The sequence below is a fragment of the Catharus ustulatus genome, chromosome 2 (genome assembly GCF_009819885.2).
Source record: "Catharus ustulatus isolate bCatUst1 chromosome 2, bCatUst1.pri.v2, whole genome shotgun sequence".
NCBI lineage: Eukaryota > Metazoa > Chordata > Aves > Passeriformes > Turdidae > Catharus > Catharus ustulatus.
In genome coordinates, this window is record NC_046222.1 from 27,836,092 (window position 1) to 27,856,058 (window position 19,967).

The 19,967-nt window shown below is 42.3% G+C and overlaps 2 protein-coding genes across 11 annotated transcripts in view; one reads left to right on the forward strand and one right to left on the reverse strand.

Annotated features, from left to right (window-relative positions):
- The window catches only part of STXBP5L (syntaxin binding protein 5L), a 218,184-nt gene extending 213,474 nt beyond the window's left edge, over window positions 1-4,710 (forward strand). For all 6 annotated transcript variants that reach the window (XM_033086846.2, XM_033086882.2, XM_033086867.2 and 3 more), the window contains one exon: window positions 274-4,710. In XM_033086846.2, coding sequence (XP_032942737.1) covers window positions 274-315 — 42 coding nt within the window. In that variant the 3' untranslated portion in view covers window positions 316-4,710. The remainder of the gene's footprint in view (window positions 1-273) is intronic.
- The window catches only part of POLQ (DNA polymerase theta), a 75,389-nt gene that overhangs the window by 9,266 nt on the left and 46,156 nt on the right, over window positions 1-19,967 (reverse strand). For 3 of the 5 annotated variants that reach the window (XM_033086933.1, XM_042780192.1, XM_042780193.1), the window contains 7 exons: window positions 19,597-19,715; window positions 18,823-19,007; window positions 18,369-18,480; window positions 16,701-16,825; window positions 15,078-15,240; window positions 11,188-11,303; window positions 7,137-8,363 (listed from right to left, as the gene is read on the reverse strand). In XM_033086933.1, coding sequence (XP_032942824.1) covers window positions 8,250-8,363; window positions 11,188-11,303; window positions 15,078-15,240; window positions 16,701-16,825; window positions 18,369-18,480; window positions 18,823-19,007; window positions 19,597-19,715 — 934 coding nt within the window. In that variant the 3' untranslated portion in view covers window positions 7,137-8,249. Of the gene's footprint in view, window positions 1-7,136; window positions 8,364-11,187; window positions 11,304-15,077; window positions 15,241-16,700; window positions 16,826-18,368; window positions 18,481-18,822; window positions 19,008-19,596; window positions 19,716-19,967 lie in introns of those variants that run through there. The other 2 variants (XR_006163160.1, XM_042780191.1) reach the window with 2 other exon arrangements.

Below are 19,967 nucleotides of genomic sequence, written 5' to 3' on the forward strand. Positions count from 1 at the left end.
TTAATTTTTGTAGAAGAAAAGTAGTTAAAGCTCCTCAGGAAAAATCTTCTAAAAACAGCAATAGCAGGTAACTCTTTTTTAATGTAATAACTATGAAATTAAATATGAGATCTCAGTGGACTCAAGACTTGCTGATATTGTTAGAGAAGTATTGCATTGTTTTGCATTTATTAATTCTGAAGTTTGACAGTTAATGGGCCTAGGTCATGTGGTCTCTCATATGCAGGGTGGTATTTAATTGCCATTTGTTTGGTTTTTTTCCCATCTCTGTAGGTGATGCTCAAATATAAGGACAAAAAGTGGTACCAGTTTTAGACTTTCAAAGAAGTAGCTTGGGGCTTTATTGAGAACACTGTTCAGAGAAGCAACCTTTATTCCCAAATCTATCAGACACTGGCCAGAGACAGTTTCTTCTCCTAGAAGATGTTTTCCTATGTTACTTACTGGATTCATCACAGTGGACATCGAGGAGAAATTTTACAGACCGTGGGACAGAAGCTGGAATCATGAGGGTCTTTCCAACAGCTGACTCACGGAGTCAATTTTTTCCCAAAAGGAACTCAACCATCACTGTGGCATGTAGTTTTCAGAACCTGTATGTATGAACTGTGGGGAGTGCATCTGGTTAATAATATTCTGTACAAACTCAAATGTTAATGCACTTATAAAACTTTGCATGATTAATTGCCAACTTAACAGAAAAAAAAAAACAAAAAAAAAAAAGAGAGAGAGAGAAAGCAAGCATGTTGTGTCCAAAGAAAAATGGGATTTATTTCTATTCTGAGGGGTAAAAAAAAAGAAAAAAACACCTTAAATGACAAAAATCTTTATTTTTTAAAAGTAACATTATAAAAAGCCAGTAAATTTCAAGCATGTTTGCTACTGTTCTCCACATAAAAATTAGTTGAGCTGCATTTTCTTATCTGCTATTTATTTCTCTTGAAATGTCTTGCTCAAAAGTTGTGCTCTTTAACTCCTACCAGAAAAATAAATAAATTTAAAATCCTATCCCCAAAATTTAACAATTTTGCAGGTAGCTGGACAGGCACTTTCTAAAAAGGTCATTAAGACATGTGCATAGATGGTTTATTTGCAATTCAGAGCACATGACACATCATCCTAATCTATACTTTTTTTAATGTGCTCTTGATTCATCTGTTGTCCTTGAAGCGGGGCCGTGGCACTTTTCATCCCCGTGGAGTGTGAATCACTTGATTGCCTTATTCCCAGTAGCAGGAATAGAAATCCAGCTTTGGAAAGCATTTCTTCAGGTTAGGAAAGGCAAGATGGGAAACCACAGTCCCATCAAACACTGCTCACAGAGGCTTCTTAGCAGCTTGCAGAGCAGCTTAAGTGCTCAGCTGAAATTGTAAGAGGGGACCTGCACAGAAACGCCCCCAAAACCTGTGAGAGAGAGTTAAGAGCAGGAACACTATACACTGGGCCAGGGAGGAGCATGGAAAACCATTGCTAACATACATATGGAACACAGATGTAAAGTGACACGATGGGCAAATGGCAATTTATACTCTGCTCACACTGCTAAAAGTAATTTGCTTCTGCTTCAAAGTGGCTTGTTTAGTTTTTGCAGTGAATGCTGCAGAAAACTGCAACCTGCAGCCACAGAAGAGAACAGTAAGCCGGTTTTATTGCTATCCTGCTGGAATGCTCCACCCTATCCTACAAGACTCACTGCCACATAGGTCAACTCTAAGATTAGAAATTTTTCCAAGATTGGCTTGGAAACAAGGCACTGAAGACTTGTTTCCATGTGTCTGGACATAGTTTTAAATTAGAAAAAAGAAAGTGAGGAAAAGTTGGGAAAACAGCCTTTAAATTTTTTCTGTTAACATCTTCTGTCCCTTCACGGAATCCTGATGGACACTGATGCAGACAGGCACCATCCCACTCCCACCTAGACCGTAACTTCACCGGCATTTGTATCATCGCAGTGTTCAAAGATGTGTTTTCCATCTCCTTCCTTTACCTACAATAAAATACAGCCCAGGAAGTTGTACCACCCACAAGTCAGGCCTCACTGTTGGCCCACTACACAAGTGAAAGGGCTGGAAAAGATTTGAGGTGTCAAGTTTTAAATTCCCATTGTAATAGAACAGAATTTCATGATTTTCAGGATTTTTATATCTTGCTGTAGGCAAAATCAAAATGATGGCCCTGACAGGTCTAGCTCAACTGCTCTATGTTGTCAGAACTGTAGAAACTTGGGGTGAAAGGGTCAAAGCCTGAGCAATGCCTGGGTTTCTGCTGACAGCTAGAGGAATTGGAGTTGTCCATGACACAAGAGGAATTATCTGTGTGTATGTGTGTAAGGCTATGCCAAACTTGCCACTCCGATGCCAATAGGAACTGGGTTGGTGAATTCTTTGCAGGGGCTGGGTCACAGAAGTAACAACTTGTGCCTGTGAGGAAGCACTGCTCTAACCTGGCATTGAGAATGAGAAATAAGGGAGAACATGATAGCAATTTGATCTTCAGTTTAAACCTGTATTCATCGGGCCTGCGCTCTGGCCTAGAATCCAAACCCATTGGTCTCTGGGCAACAAAATAATTTGGGGCAGCATTCAAGCTGGCCAACAGTCAACTTATTTTCCATTCTGTGCTGGAGTGTGGCAGTCAAGAGCAGCCCCACAGGCTGATTGGAATCATGGGATCTTTAGAGAAAATTTAAGAGCAATTTCTAATTGCTGATCACTACAGCTCACTCAGAGAGAAAGGTGTCCTCAACAAGTCTCTCACACAAGGGCCAGCTGGCTCTGGCTGCCAGCAGTCTCTAGTTTAACACCAGGGTGAAAAAAACCCTGCCAGTAGATTTCCATTTGCATTTTTATGCAACAGAGAAATGAGAATTTAGCAGCCCTCAAACTTACAATTTTTAATACTAAACTTTCAAGTAACATTTCTCTAGTATTCCCCATCAGGTCACAGCTTTCCACTCTTACATGTTTTACATATTTCCAGACAGTTCTCAATTACTATTTCTGTTACGTTCGCCACTTGTGGCTATAATTACCAATTTTCTTGTAGTCTGTAGAGATCTAAAAATTGTACATGTTTGTATATAGAACATTCTATATATATAATATATATATGTAATGTATAAGTTTGTTAGTGCACACTGTTAAATGCTTTCTATCAAGATTTACCAAGTATGTGGGGAAAAAAATAACTTAAAAAGTTCAATGAGGGAGGAAAAACTCTTGCCTGGGTAATTTTTTGTGAAATGAGGGGGAGTGTGGGATTTTTGCAAGGCTTGCCCTGAACACTGCTCAAGGCTGTCAGCATTCCCAGCAAGAAGAACAGCATCTGTCTCTGAGAAAGACTGTAGGACTGTGACTGGCTGGAGGAAAATCAAGGACATTATGTCACTGAATGTTGAAATCTTTCTGTGCTTTCATCTTTCCCACTCAGACAGCACCACCTCAAGCAAAATCCCAAGCTTAGATGTATCTTCATCCTCACAATCCTCAGCTACACCAGGAAATTGGCTGGAAATACTAGTTCAGTTTAAAATGCTGTTTGTTTATTTAGATACTTAGTTCTCTCATGTTCTTCTCTCCAGGAGCTCTGTCACAATCACACCCAAAACCAGTTACACAGAACTTCCAACAGCACACACACCTTTGGGTTTGCTCAGATGTTTGTAATCATGTCTAGTGCTGTAGACAGACAGAGAAAATGCATTAAAATTAGATTATTTATAAATCTTCAGAGTTGGCAAGTCTTCAATGAAGTACAAGCTAATTTGTTTATTAATAAAACATTTAAATACATTCCTAGAGCTTCAACTTCAGTTGCAAATCTTGAATTAAAAGACATGACAATTGAAATTTTGAGAATCACGTTTTGTTTTCTATAATTACCTGGGAGGGAGGGGGTTTAAGTTTTTTTTACAGTTCTACAGCTCAAACTGTCTACATCAATTAGTCATTTCTCACAGTACCAGGATTGGTACACAAAAATGTGTAACAAAAATACTCTATTTACTACATGTGTGGTATAAAATTATTACATAAACCCTCCTCTATAACAGTTTATAGTCTTTTTCCAGAATCCCTTTTACACCACAGTGCGTGTATAATGCAGGTGGGCACAGAAACCATTTTTTTTCAATAGAAGCCACTTGAGAGCTGCATCTAACCTCAAACAAACCGCATGTGTTGCAGCACAGGCAAAGCCCCAGTTTTTCGGTTAATTATGCCCCTCAAATTGCCTGGGCCCTGCCCCATCCATCCTTTCCCATAGCCCAAAGGTGAATTCAAGCACAGCATATTTCAGTCTTGAACGTTTTGTTGCCTTGGAAGGGTCTGGTAAGAGCACAATCTTATGAAGGAATGTGTGTGGCCATTCACAGTCAACTCTTCCTCTTTGGTGTATAAGCAAAATGTGTTTTGTTTTGCGACCAAATCCACAAATCAAACATTGTACTTCATAAAATAGCAACAAATATTCAGATTCAGTGTCAAGGAAATGTGGGCTGAGTATGTGTGTGGTTTGTTAATGAGTCATTACCTGTCTCCCAGAACAAAGGCTGATCTGGGGTGAACCACACAGTCCTGTCTTATTTCCACAGGTATCTTAAATCAGTATTACAAAGCTAAGGCATCTTAATGTGAGGCTGTTTCGAGCCCCCATTAATAACAACAAAAAAAAAAAATAAGGTAAAGAAAATAAAGGAAAGAATTTATACTAGTTGGTGTAATCTCTTTTTTTTCCAACTTCTACTCCTAGATTCTTTATAGCATTTCAAAGATGCATGGTTTGTGTAAAGCCTTTGATCGAAGTTCACACTTCTCATTCAGGAATACAAAAATTACAGTCGTGGTTGTTGCTGGGGTGGGAATGGTTACCTCCCTTCCTCCAACAGCTCCTGCCAGGATAGAACCCATGCTATTCCCATGTTCCACTGCAGCAAGCTCACATGGAGCTCCTAACTGCTATACCAGCCACCAGGGAATGTCACCAGCCTTGGACTCAGGCTACCAGCCAACTCCATCACTTCCACTTCAGAGTGAACACAGTCACCCACAGGCTGAACTCTCAGAAGAGCAGCAGCAAGCTCGCCACCTTCAGAAAATAACATAAACCCTTCTGGACAGTGCCTCTGCTTACCTGACTTATCCCTCTTCTGTTTCTACTGCTCAATCTCACTAAGAGTTAAAGTCTAATCAGATTTGGGGAATGTAAATAGCACTAATCAGTAACAGTACAGAGCCAGTCCTAGTAACACAACTCAAACACCACAGTGGCTACCTCTTATCTTCTCATTTGCTCCAAATTACTGCTTAATTAAAATGAACCCATCAAGCTTGTTAGTCAAAATAAGTTTGAGTACATGTTAATTCCCTTACTGATTAGCATCAGTCCCTTACAGAGAACTTGCTGAGAAATACGTATGAGATCCATCATTTGGAAATTCTGAAGGCAGTGTGTGAGAGGGAAATACTGTAATGTGACAAAGAACAAGCAGCCCAAATGACAGCAGCCCCAGTGACGCCTGGAATATGGCACAGGTGTGTCACCGCAGGACAGCAAGACAGGAAATGATTAGGCCATGTGAATTGATAATAAGTCCAAGCTAGCCTCTTCACAGGCAGATAACACAAATGGCCAGGCAGCAGGGTGCCGAAGCTCAGATCTGTTAATAACAAAAGCTTTAATAAAGGAAGAAAAAAAGACAATGCTGTGGATAAAGAGCTCAGCCATCAGGTGACAGATGTCAGAGAAAGCCATGGCCTAGAGCAGGCAGGAAGAAAACAAAAAAATCTCAGTGTAAAATGGAACACAGAACAGGAAAGAAGGCCAAGACGGTGCTGAGAAGGGCAGTCAAGGCAGCCTCATCTGGGGCTCCAGCTCAGTGCCACATCTGTTTTGCTGCCCAAGAGGGAGGTGGTGGATCAGAGTCCAGGATACAGCTTTTTTTGTAAGGACGCCCCATTAACATCTTTGAACACTCCCTGTGTTCTCCAGCCCTCAGTGCTGGCTACTTCTGATGTCAGGACAATGGCCCCACCAAAAGTACTGCATTTGAAGTTAACAATCTCGAGCCCCCTCTCAGGCTGCTGAAAGCCAAGCATGCATCCTCTCAGATCAGGCTGAAAAACTAACTTCAAAAGTACACTGCTTAAAAAGGACCCAGCAGAAGTTCAGAAATGAAAGGATAATTACGGGCTTGAAAACTTCTCACAGGAGGCAAGAATGGAAAGATGGAGATTGATTACATTAGGGAAGAACTGCAGAAAAAGAACTGCAGAGGCATTAGGAAGATGACAGGAGGTACTTTGTCCTCCCTTTCTTGTAAGATACAAGGGCTGGACAATGAAAATAACAGAACTCAAGGACTGGCATTGTGTGAAGTTAACAAAAGCAGCTGAACTTTTGTAACCATCACAACTGTCTGGAAGTGAAATGAAAACTTGTGATGGGAGACTTAGCCAGACCAGAGGGTATTAGTGGGGAGAGTAATGCCAAATAGTGGCAGATTAAATCTGTCTTGGGTTGCAATGCAGGATGTGGCCAAAAGTACGTATTCTATCACCATGTGCTGAAAACAGGTGGGGCAGTGATCCTTATCTCTGTGGGAGATATTCTCTGCTAATGGGCCATCTGTTAAAACCAAGTGGGGCAGTCATCTTTATTTTTTCCTTCCTCCAGGAAGATATCGTCTGTGAATAAGCCATTAAGTATGACTAATACAATTACATCAGCCCATTGGAAGATGGAAAATACTCCAGCCAGAGGGAAAAGCCAAGCCTTTCCTACCTAGATAAAAACTGAGATTTGGAACACCAAAGTAGCCTTTTTTTCCATTAGATTCCAGAGGAAAATTGGACCTTTCCACATCATCACTGGACCTTCGGAGGAAAACTGCACCCTTCTACAGGACCACTGTTTCAACTGAACCACATCCGTCACTCCAGGAGGACTGCAGCCACCATTTAATTGAACTGCTACCAACACCCTGACTGATGGTATATCAGGTTGTATTCTGACTCTGTCAGTGCTTTTGGGTTTGTATACCCAAATAATACTGTATTTCTATTTTAATTTTCCTAGTAAAGAACTGTTATATCTTTGCCTGAAAGCCCCCTTAATTTCAAAATTATAATAATTTAGAGGGAGGGGGTTTACATTTTCCATTTCAAAGATAGGCTCCTGCCTTTCTTAGCAGACACCTGTCTTTCAAACTATAACAAAATACCTGCAAGCTCTTTCCTTGACTCTTTCTTTTGAAGGATCTGATCCTGGCTCAGCTTGACAAGCCCAAACTCCCAGGAAAACTTTCTGCCTGATCATAGCATCAGACCAAAGACCAAAGGCAAAGAATGGGGGAAATCTGAACATGTTTTAGTGGGGCTACCAACAGGCAAGAGTGAGGCTTCCTTAGGAGAACAGTCTCTGAATGAAGAGCCAGAGGTCATCCATCACAGTGTAACAATTCCTCTCAAACCACCAGACCTCAAACACCAGCAAGGCTGCCATGTCAGCTGGCCAGGCTGAGATAGTTTTCTTCTTCACAAAAATATACATTGCCATGAAGTTTTTAACCAATGCATTGAGTGTCATTCTTTAAAATATTTCTGCTGGTGATTTTGTACTAACTCTAAGAGATTCCAAACAATTTCCCTCTTGAGGTCAGTTTGCAAGGTAGCAGTAGGATTAATTACAGCAGTCAGTCACCACAATGCTTTCTTAAAAGTCAGAGGCCAACAAAGCACAGTTTCTGCTCACTGTGAATGCTGCACAGCTGCTAAGTGAGAAATCCAGCCAACAGTAAAGCCACTTCAGCCCCTGAGTGTCATCAGGAATCCAGTAAAAGATAATCCTGGCAGATGCCTGCAATATTCTACATGAAGTGCAATCAAAATGACATTTTTGCCCTAGAAAACTATCCACAGGCACTGCCAAATTATGTTTGCACCTTGTTTTAATAACATAATCCAGCTCCTTTCGTGCATAATAAATTCATTAGGCTTTGGGAGTTTGTACAAGATCAAGCACACTTTAACAGAATTCATTTAAATACCCTTCTTTTAACAAGTAATAATTTCACAGTTCTGTAAACACATTTCAATGCTCATTGAGCTCATACCAGCTTTCAGAAGGCAGCTTGGTACCTTGCCAGTAGAAACCCAGTACAGGAGGATCACACTGCCAGCAGGTGATCACAGGCCCTTGCCCTGCCATGGTGCCTTCTGCCTTCCCATGCATGGGAAAGTCACACAGCATTGTCACAGCTCCAGGTCCTGCAAGTCTCCCCAGCTGGGGCCAATTTTCACTTTAACATTAAGTTTCACTGAGAGTTTGATGGCGTTTTCCATCTCATGTTTCACAATCTGAGCGACCTAGGAGAAAACATCAGGTATCAGACACACACATAACTTCAATGCTCTGGGGTTTCTGTCAATAGCTGGGGCAGACAGACACCTGGAATTCCTATCCTGTATTTTTTCGCACTGACTTGTCACCAATGGGAATGTAACTAAATTAGTGTTTATGTATAAAAGAAACTATAAAGTCAGTGAGATTTTGTGCAACACAGAGCTGTGACTGGTTATGCAGTGTTTAGGACTACTCAAAAAAGGGGCATAGATTAACTTTCTGTTAAACACTTGGGTGTCCTGAAGAGTCCTGAAGAGTCTCATCTTTCACTCAGCTGCATAACTCTAAATCTTTCATGGAGTTTGTTCTGAAAACTTCAATGTACCGAAAGCAAGACACAAAACAAATTTGCCAGAAGCTAAGAATGGTGGCTCCTCCATGTTGTGCCAGCTTGAAAAGCACTCTCTGAAACACAAATTATAAACCTCTGGGAAAGAAGGTCACATACCATGTGGGTGCCACAAATACTGCCAGGTTCCCCCTAACTATTTTAATAAACTCCTGCCCTGTAGTAAATAGATGAGGTAATTGTTCTCTGTTCTCCAGAAGCATTCCTAAGAAAACACTCATTTCAATTCACAATTAGGAGACCATAAATTATTCCTTTCTGCAGCTGTTTGGATTACAAGAGACTAGATTTTTTTTTCCTCCTGACTGTAAAAACCTGCCCTGGACAAAGGTATTCCCTTTCCTTCTCCAAGACCAAATCCAGCCTGTCTGGGATTGCTTATTTGAATGAATCTTTCATTCCATACTCATCCCATGAACCTCTCCACAGAAGAGTAAAAAGAGGCTTTGGAATTCAGCTCAGCTAGAAGCCACCCTGGCAGCAGAGGAGCTATTCAATCTGTCTGACCCTTCCCTGTATTTTCACAATGTCCTCACAGGTAGCCACCCCAGAAATTCCTTCATAGTTTTTTTTCTGGGGAATGGAGAGGATTTGAGGAGATCAGAGCAAAAGTCTGTACAACAACATGAAGAACTAAGGGAAGATTCGTCTTCCAAACCCCTATGCCCCTGCATACTGCATTTCAAAATTACCTTGATAACCTAGAAAAATGCTTTGAAATAGGATTTAATTCAGCACAGACAAGTATAGAGTAGAAAGAAGCAGGGTAGAGAATTAGGACAGCAAAATTCTACTGTTCAAAAATAGGATGAAAAATAACTGCCTGGACAGGAAAAAAATGGTTTATCAGAGATTGAAAACTGAACAGGGCCTAAGCAAGGCACACTGCTGTGAGAAAACAAGAAAAAGAAATTCTAGAACATAGAAAATGTTCCTTGCATGACACACAAATCAATTTTCTACTCTATTCAAACCACTCCAGCCTTGATCAAGTTTGGGGCCCAGCAGATCAAAAGAAAAATGAACCATACAGAAGGAGATTCTCTGAGAATGGTCACAAGTCCAACACATGGAACCAGCAAAGAAAATCTGACTAGGTCTGCTGCGCCTAGAACCAATGACAGCAGCTGTGCTCCAGGGGAGACAGGAAAACCTGCTGGTTTAATCAACTGCCCAGAAAAATCTATAGAGAAATACATCTGAAGGAAGTTAGAAAAGCTGGTAATAATTGCTCTTGAAGTTGAGGTAGTTGATGAAATAAATAGAATACAATAAATAATAAGCAAATCCATTCACTTGTCTCCAGTTCTCCTAGGAACACCAGGATAAACTGGAGTCAGAATCTAAAGACATTAAAGCCTATGCTCAGGGGATTTCAGTCTTCTACAGGATGAATATTAGGAGCCTTTTCGTCTCGAAAGCAGCATGCCTAGATTGAAGCAGCAGATGTCTGAACAAAGCTTGCAAAATGAGAAAAAGCTCGAGCTGAGATTCAAGACAAAAATATCAAATCTTTTGTTTTTATTTATAAAAACATATCTATATTACTAATAAATATACTCATTTATATTCTTCCTATTTTTATTAGTACATATTTATTAATATATACATGCATGCTCAGGCCAGTTAGCACTGCAGAAAGCTCTGTTGGACTAGGAATTACTGCTTGCCATCAGGAGATGACCTTTTGTCATTAGTGATGAGCCCATGCAGAAGTGGAAGAAAGGCACCCCAAGAGATGGAAGTAATGTCTGGGAGCCTCCCTGTGTTCGTGCTTAGGACTTGGGAAACACTGAGCTGCCAACATCCAGCTTAAACACCTGCCCCTGAGAGCTGCCACACAAACTCCTCTGTGCCCAGGCCCAGGAGTGCCTTCAGGGAGGAAGAGTACACACACGCAGACATTAAGGGCACTTAAAAACCAGAGCACATTTCTTGTACCTACATTGCTGCCACACCAGCACCACAATACTAGGAAGAAAAGTAGGTAGGGAAGGAGGAAATTAGTACCAAAAGGATAGAATCCTCCTTTCCCTGCAGAGAGTACAAACCACAGCTGTTGTAATACATGTTCTGAGTTAGGCACCAGAGCATAAGCAGGGAGGCAGAAATACCCCCAGATGAGGAAATACTTCCCCCTACACTTGTCAACAATACTAAGCGCCACTTCACTCATCAAGCTGCGCAGAGAAAAACTGCTGTTACAAGCAACAAAGCACATGCTGAAAAAGAACTTTAGCCATGGGGATGACTTGAATCCAAAAATCAAGGGACCAAGCATGCAAACATGTTTTTTCATTCAATTGAACTTTGTTTTCACAGGCCTTTCAGGACCCAGGGAGGGGGGATCAAGGGAAGAGAATGGGAGTTCCTAGAAGGAAGGTTTGTTTGAAATACAGTAATATTGTAGAGTTGAAAGAGGAACTGCAGGGCTGTACCTGGATGACATCGTCCTGTGCAACTTCATAGAGGAGCTCATCATGCAGCTGGAGGATAAAGAAGCCTCCCCTGATGGGATGTAACATCCCTGCGTTTCTCCTCCTCAACAGCTTTCCTAGACAGGTGAAGAGCAGTTTGTTAAGCACCATCACATAAAATTGTGTTTCTTGTATCAAAAACCTTACACATTCCTAATGCTGAAAAAAAGAACACAAAGACGTTGAAAAAAGTTCATGCCTACAGACAAAACCACAAATCCTGGTCATTCTATCAATATTTGTGCTGCTATGAGGGAAAAAATGTTGAAGTATTTTAGATATATACATTTCAGCCCTACACTATAAAGATATGAATCAGAACAGAAGCAAGTGACAGTTGTGTCTCCTGAACCATCTGTTTTGAAAGTAAATTTTAAACAAAATTGTGTAAAGTTTAATCAGAAGGTGGTTTACAACATTCTGTCTTGTGGACACTACTGAAGGCTCATGGAGAAACGTAATCTGCTTTTTTCTCAGGCTGGGGATCTCCTCAGAGACAAAACAAGGGAAGGATGAAAGAACAACACAGATAGACGCCTGGTGTTGATCACCAAACCATGTGTCTCGTGATATTTTGCAGATAGCGTGTTTTCAAAGAGGTGTTGCCCTCTTTGATCAATGAGTTTTTTCCCCTTTGTTTGTCATGATGTTCCTTATATACAGTAATTTCAAGACTATAAGGCGCACCTCCAGGAGTCAGGAAATTTCGCAACTTTGTACATTATATAAGGTGCACCGGACTGTAAGGCGCACATTTTTTTGCAGCGAGGATCCATGCCGCACACAACAAAGTAACAAATTTGCAACGGAATCCCGCAATTGTGGAGTTTACTGGCAGGTGCTCAATTTGCAAACATTTTTCACAGATTGGCATAGCCTTTAAACATAGCCTCAAGTGCCCTCCCCATGCACGGGGCCCAGCACTGCCGCCCGCCCCCAGCTGGCGAGGCAGGGCTCGGGGCAGCCACGGCTCACACCTCGGGCTTGCTGCAGTTCAGGGCGGCGTGAGGCTGCCCGCTCCCTCTCTCCCCGTGCAGCTCCTGCTGGCCGGGGGCTGCCCGGTCCCACCCAGCCCACGTAGCTCCTTCCAGCCACAGTTGCCCGGTCACGGCTCGCACTTCCGGATTGGCAAATTTTGCAACTTTGTACATTATATAAGGTGCACTGGACTATAAGGCGCACTTCTGGGTTCAGACCAAAATTTTAGTCAAAAGGGTGTGCCTTATAGTCGTGAAATTACTGTAAGTGCCACGGCTTTTTCAATAAAATTGCTCTTTCTTGCTGCACACAAGAGGGGTCATGGTGCTGTGTTCTTTTGCCACTTCCTAGCTATACAGCAACACTCTCGGGCAATGAATTAGGATTCTGCTTTTCTTCCAGAAATATTTTAATGGCTAGTTTAAGAAAGCAGTCAGCCACCTGCAAAATGCAGTTTCTGAAACTATAGCTCCTGAGTAGAACTGAGGAAGGAAAAAGAGAGCAGTTATTGAATAAACAAGTAAGCAGCTGACAAAACCAAGATCCTGGTGGGCCTTCCATGACAAAAAAATTGAACAAACCCTTCCCTGGTAAAAGCTGTTGGTGTTTTAAAATAAACAAACACAACCTCACACACAGAGACTCAGATGTTATTTATTTCTCAGGTTAGCTAATAGGAGGATTTCAGTTCACAGAAAGGGTTTCAAGCCATCATCACTTCCTCACACAAGCCTCACACTGAAGCAGCAGTGTTGAAGCAGTCACATGATGCAGGATGCTCCTCTCATGGCACAGGCATTTCTAACTTGTTGAAAAAGAATGCCTTCCAGTTCTTGAAACACTCAGTATCAAAGCAGGGGAAAACTGTCACAAATGCATCTACTCCCTACAATTTCAGTGGCCAAAGGTCAGTAGCTTCTGTTCCTAGGAGTAGTGGGAAGCTCTGCGAAGCACATGCGTTCTACTCATAGCTGACCTATGAATTTGGTCTCTCCAAAATAAACTCCCTGACACATCTTTAGAGGTTTGGCAATTACAGTAAATTCACGAATACAAGCCACACTGAGTATAAGCCGCATCTCTGGGTGTTGGCAAATATTTCGGTTTTTGTCCATAAATAAGCCGCACCCAAATATAAGCCGCTCTGTCGTTCGCAGCGAGGACCCGCGTGCAATTAGTAACAGAACCGCAGGAGGGCGGGGTTTACTGGCTGAGCTAAGGCTGTGCAGGCTCGGCCCGCTAGGGGCTGCTGACGGGGCCAGGTGGCCCAGCTCGGCGCTGCCACTCGGGGCCGGCCGCCGCTGCCACTGGGCTCGGTCACCCTGGGTCGGCGCTGCCCCGCGGTGGCAGGCAGGGACGGAGCTTCCCCCGCTCCTACGGCAGCGGCGGCAGGTGGGGACGGAGCTTTCCCGCGCCCGTGGCGCCGGCGGCGGGCGCGGACAAAGCACCCCGCCTCCTCCCTGAGCCGCGGCAATGGTGGCGCGCACTTCCCTCCCTGGGCCACGGCAATGGCGGCGCACACTTCCCCCACCCTCCCCGGGCCGCGGCAATGGCTGTGCGCACTTCCCCCCACCTCCCCGAGCCGCGGCAATGGCGGCGCAGGGCTCCCATCGGCTGCCCGGGCTGCGGCAATGGCAGCGCGCCCCCCCCTCGTCCTCCCCGGGCCGCGGCAATGACGGCGCGGCCCCCCCCCCTCCTCCTCGGGCCGCGGCAATGGCGGCGCAGGGCCCCCGTCGGCTCCCCGGGCCACGGCAATGGCGGTGCAGGGCCCCCGTCGGCTCCCTGAGCCGCGGCAATGGCGGCGCAGGGCCCCCGTCGGCTCCCCGAGCCGCGGCAATGGCGGTGCCCCCCCCCCCGCCCCCCCCCCCCCCGTCCTCCCCCGGGTTGTGGCAGAGGAGGAAAGAGAGCTCTCCCGCCTCTCTCCCCGCCCCCCGTGCTGCCTGCAGGGAGCCAGGGCAACACAGTAACACTGTAACAATCGCGGAATGCCGGCTTTTACTGGCAGGTGCTTGGCTCGGCACCCTGGCTGGCACGTCTGGGGTTGTAAATGTCAGAAAATTATTCACAGATTAGCCGCCCCCGACTATTAGCCGCACTTCCGGGTTTCCACCAAAATTTTTGTCAAATTGCTGCGGCTTGTATTCGTGAAATTACTGTAATTATTTTGTTTCCAAAACAGACTCTTCATATTAAGACAGCTTCATGTTTCAATTGAAGTGTAAGAACTATCAAAGCAATACAGCTCTCCATTTCTTAACCAGTCTTTCTAAAATGCACCTGATGAACAAAACAACTACATTAAGCTAAAAAATGTCTTTGTGGCATTCCTCTGGGAATGAACATCCCAGCACAGCTTTGCTATCTGCATCTATAAAGAACTTATGCTGATACGTGCTTCTTGTGAAGTCTCTGTGTGTCAAATTCCAGCCAACAAATTCCAGACTTAATTCTAACCAAAAAAATTAATTTTTGGAACCAGAAGTTGTCCCACTCCATTTTTTCACTGCCTCTGAACCCAGAGTGTCTGCTCAGAACCTCCTTCCTACTTTGGAACAACTCTGTGGTGCCATCACATAGCATATCACACATGAAGTCTCGCGGCCAACCTTTGCAAAATCTTCTCCGAAGTAGTTGGAGTCTCTGTTCTGGTCACATTTGTTTTAGTTTGTTGAGCAGACATTCTTTCTCCTCCTTTCTGATGACTTTTTTGCCCCTTAAACACAGACTTACCACTGTCAGGAAATAAAACTTCTCCCATCTCTAGGCCCAAAGGCACTAAGTTTTTTCAGGCTGTTTTTTGGTTGGGTTTTTTAAAATTTACATTAGCAACACTGAAAATCTTGCTCCAGTGTGCAAAGAAGAGGCAACCATACCAGTCTTCCCAAGGGGAAGGAGCTCTCCAGAGCTCTCCAGATGACCATGGGACTTGATCAGAGAGGAGAAAGCTTCCAGGCGTCTCTGAATATTCACAGTGGCTGTTTTGACAATATCTGCAGCAGATCCCTGAACAGTTGTATTCACAGCCTGGCGCTCTGCCTGAACAGAGAGAGTTTTTCTCAAATCTCAGCCCTCAAAAAAATAAAATCCAACATGTCAAATGTACTAAATTAAAAATAATAGATACATGGTCAAATATACACAGAAAAATAATTCCAAATAAAGAGTTTTTTCTATCTACCTGAGAGAAAGACACATTATAGACTAGTTTCAGACACAGAATTTCAACAGGCTCCTGAGAAAATTCCAAAAATTTAAAATTAATGAATATAAGGAGTAATAACCTGCAAGTGTGACAATCCACAAGGAGAAGCATATACTCATGGTAACAGTTTCAAGGGGAGAGGAAAAACCTCAGTTAATCCAAGCACCACAAGACACTTCTGCCTATCTTCAAAGCCATAAGGGATGGACAACCAAAGGCAAGAAACTGGACTTCATGGACTAAAAATCAGGTCTGCCACACTAAATCCTGAACTGCCAGAGCACTACAGCTGTGCAAAAACACACCAGACATTTTTTTTCTTCAACACAAGCAACTTCACTACTAATCCCCTCCTCAGACAAGAAAACGGTATTCAAAGTTTCTTCTTTCTTTGTTTAGAGCTGAAACGTGCAAAGAATTACAAGGATGCTGAAATGGAAGTGAAGATAATTCATTAACTGGTCTTTAATATGATTTTAAAGAGTAAATCTAATTTGAACAGAAGATGCATCTACAAAGCTTCCTGCTGAAGTATTTTTCAGATAAAATTATCCATTATTTTCAAAAATTTTTTGAAAGCCTCCTTGTTTCCCTGTCAACTATTTGGAGTACAAACTCCCCCACTTCCTCCCCCTTCTACTCTAGTCTTTAATTCCACACAACCTGAGCTAGCTTCCTATTGAGAAGTATAATGCTTCCCCAGGGAGTCAATTTACTCTTACTGAAGTAAAGTCTATGGCAGAAGTGTCCCAAATGACCTGGGGGAAAAAAATTATGCTAGTGCAAGGGTGTGTACTAAGTAAATATTTACCTAAGAAGTTAAAGCAATTTTCCTTTCAGGGAAAATAAGAAAAGGAACAAATACCCAAAAACAAAGGCCTTAAATTCCCTTTCTTGTTCAAGTGCTGACAGCATGTAACATACAAAGACTGCTGAGTGGGTGCAACTCAACCTGAAGAGTTAAAGTGCACCCCTATGTGGAGGTTTTTTCAAATCATGTCCATTGATTTCAAGGAATTACTCACTCCAGCTCCAACGTGGGAATTCTGAAGTGATGTTAGCACAGTGATGACAGCTGCACACCCAGTCACAGAAGACTTACGTCAAACAGGCCATGACAAAAGCTCTGTCATTCAGAGAATGACTGAGGGAACAATGAACTAAACAAGAAGTGAAAGGTCATGACTAAGATGGCTCACAAACCTTGTAAAACTGCAGACATGGCTATGCAAAGAAATCTTGTATTTTAAAAACAAAGCTTAAAAAATTTTTAAAGGCACAGCACTCAACATACATGAGCTTTACTGTAGGGATTTGGGTCTTTGATAGCTGGCAGGTATCGCCGTCTCCCCAGGATGGTCTGCACAAACCCATCCCTTCTGCAGCTCTGCACTGTCTCCCTCAAGAATTTCTGAACCCCTGTGAAAGGAGAGAGAAAGTTTTTTATAATAGTGCTGATGTTCTGTACTGACTTCTCAGTGGGGTCACTGAAAGCAGTTTGGGGCAGCCAAGCAGCACAGAGGAAATCCTTTAAATTTCCAAGACCCCATCAGTGAACAAAGGCACATGATCACTCATTCAGTTCTGCTGCAAAACCTTTTAAGACTTTTGAGGTGGAAGAGAGTGCACAGTGTCAGGATATCTGGCTGTGCACAAGGAGGTGGGAAATCCATCCTGCACAGTGTCCAGGCACAGAGGGTCATACGTGTGTTATTGATAATGGAGAGGTCAGAACCTGGACCAGCACTGGAAAGACAAGTAGTAGGGAGGGAGCAAATTGAAAGTAGAAGCCAGAGCCCTTGATGCCTCAGGCTGCCTGACTTCAGGCTGTGTCTCTTCAGATTCTAGGATGAAAGAAAATCACCCATCTGCGCTTTGCAAGGGAAGGAGTAAATCTGCCAGGAGTGTTAAAAAGAAACTTAGGTCAAAGAAAGGTGAGACAGGGAAGAGTGAACTTGCACTGCAAGTTCAGGTAACAGCTGTACTAAAGTGGGAAAAATTAACTTCAGACAATTTCTTTCTATGCTTACAAAATATAAAATGCAAAATTCAAAACCAAGACTGACAGCATATGTCAATTCATTAGGTATGTCATTTAGCAGTCAGCCTGGCAACACACAGCAAGTGAAAATCCATGAGAAGTGAAGTTACAGCATAAGGTACACTGCAGTTTGTTTGCACACACATGTACTGAGAGGAAGCAGGATGTTGTTCCTAATGGCCATGAAGGAGAGACTATTCAGAAATCAATGTAAACTAAACAGCATCTTAACAGAAAACCATTTTTCTGCATCTGTCTCATAAAGAAACAAACCCAAAATCTTCAGAACAAAATTTTCCAGGTCATTTTCAAGTCCTATGATTAGATCTAGCTGCCTCTTGTCCCATTTGTCCTCCATTCTTTTTCTGATTGCAGTTCTCTCTGCAGCTTTCCTAAAAATGAACATGCCTCTTAGAAACACAACCCTGTCTTTTTACAGAACATAGGAGAGGCACTCTGAGCAGCTGCATAAAAATTAAAGGGTAATATGTAAAACAGTTTAAAACTCCATGAAAGCAGAAGAAAGAATTTATTATATTTAAAAATTATAAGAAGTATGGTCTAAAGTTGTCACAGCATATTATTTGAAGCTGTATGTTTTAATAAGGAAAAGCATATTTCTCATTCAGAAACTCAAGAGCTTTAAAATTACTCCTCAGGGCTTGTTAATTAATTAAAATAACAAAAAGATTATTGCAATAAGTAAAGAACAAAGTCTTAAAGGTGAATAAAACCAGAGAGTAGAGTAAAATATTACAGAGTATCAAACTGCTGCATTCATGCACTGGACATTTGCAAAATGAAAAATATTTTCAAGAGACACAAGTAGTAGGTTGAGACAAATTTAGGATTTGAAGAGAACGGAGGGAAGGGATTAAAAACAACCACCCCCACCCAGCTCCCAAACAACCATATCCAAACCTGTGTATCTTGATTTGAAGGATTCAATATAGTTGGCAGCTTCATTTTCATCAATCCCCATCTGCTCGCCTAAAGATTTTGCTCCTATTCCATAAATGATTCCATAGCAAATCTGTCAGAGGAAAGGGTGAAGAATCGCTACTGTTTGGTCAGTCATGAAGAGAAAGCAGAGCCAAAACAAAATGTGATTCATGGGAAGACAAGTGTATGGAAACAAAGGCAAGTATTCAAGAAGAGAGATCCCCTCTGAGTCCAAGCCATTCATGCTGCTTTTCTCCACCCTCATCCCCCAAAACCCTGACACCTCTAGATGCAGCATACCAAGAGTGGGAGGATGGACAAAGCAACTACTGAACAATCATGTCCGAATTCAAACAGAAAAACATATTACAATGTGTTGAACACTGAACCTTCCTGCCCAGAAAGCTGCTACTGATTTTTTTCCTAAAATTACCTGCTTAGCTTGTTGCCTGGTCCTGTCTCCAACAGCTTTGGGATCAATCATTTTCCAGTCTGCTGCAATGCTCTTAAAGACATCAGTACCACCATTCAAAGCTTGAATGAGGCGACAGTCACAAGACAAATGAGCAAGGATCCTCAGTTCCAGCTGAGAGTAATCAGCAGCCAAGATTAAGCCACCTGAAGTCAAGAAGTTATAGGAAAGCATTATTTCATAAATTACTCCAATATTCCATCCAACTTGCCAGCAAAATGGACTAAATCCATTCTTTATCTTCTGCTCTAAGAGTTTTTCACAGCAATTTCTATCAAGAAAAATTTTTGCCTGTTTCCTCAATGCTGAGGCCTGCCTGCTTTACATACAGTCACATTTAGAATCCATCAAAACCATATAAACAAGTATCTGTCCAGGTGTCTAAGACAGAGTAGGCAATGTTAGAACTGACATTTGGATAGAAAGAGCACTAGGTAGAGTACAATTTGTGTATTAAGAGCTGCCTTGGCTACTTCTTTAAAGAACATGTATTCTTAAAGAGGAAAATGAAAGTGTGAACATGTGAATGATATAATTTGAATACTTTGCCTGAATCGCTCTCTTTTACAGTTGTGTGAATAATTTTGAAGGCATGCTAACTACTGCACTAGTTTTCCAAGTAGGCTGCTCAGACATATATATACTGTTATCAATTCTTTCTTAAACTTTCATTATATCTAGGATTTTTTTGCTAACCATATACTTAACAATTCCAGAGCAGGACCTGGGTATTACCTGTGAAAGGAACAAAAGCATGCCTCATGCTAACAGAAAATGGTATTCGTCTTTCTTCAGATTTGTTTGCAGCTGGAACCTTTAGCCCATTAGACAAAATACTAGAATGCTTTCTGCATCTGTGGAGAAAAAAAAAATTACTGCCCTTCACCAATTTCTAAAATACCAAGAGATGAATAGTTATTTTTACCACAGCGGATCAGTGAAACCAAGTGAGACAATGGCCTCTATTCCATTTTTCTGGACAATCCATACCTAAATTTGACCATAGAGGAACAAGACAGAGACCACGTAAACACCTGAAAGGGATTTACTGATTCCGAAAATATTTAGGAATAAATCTTCCTAGTACATTCAGAATTCAGTTGAGA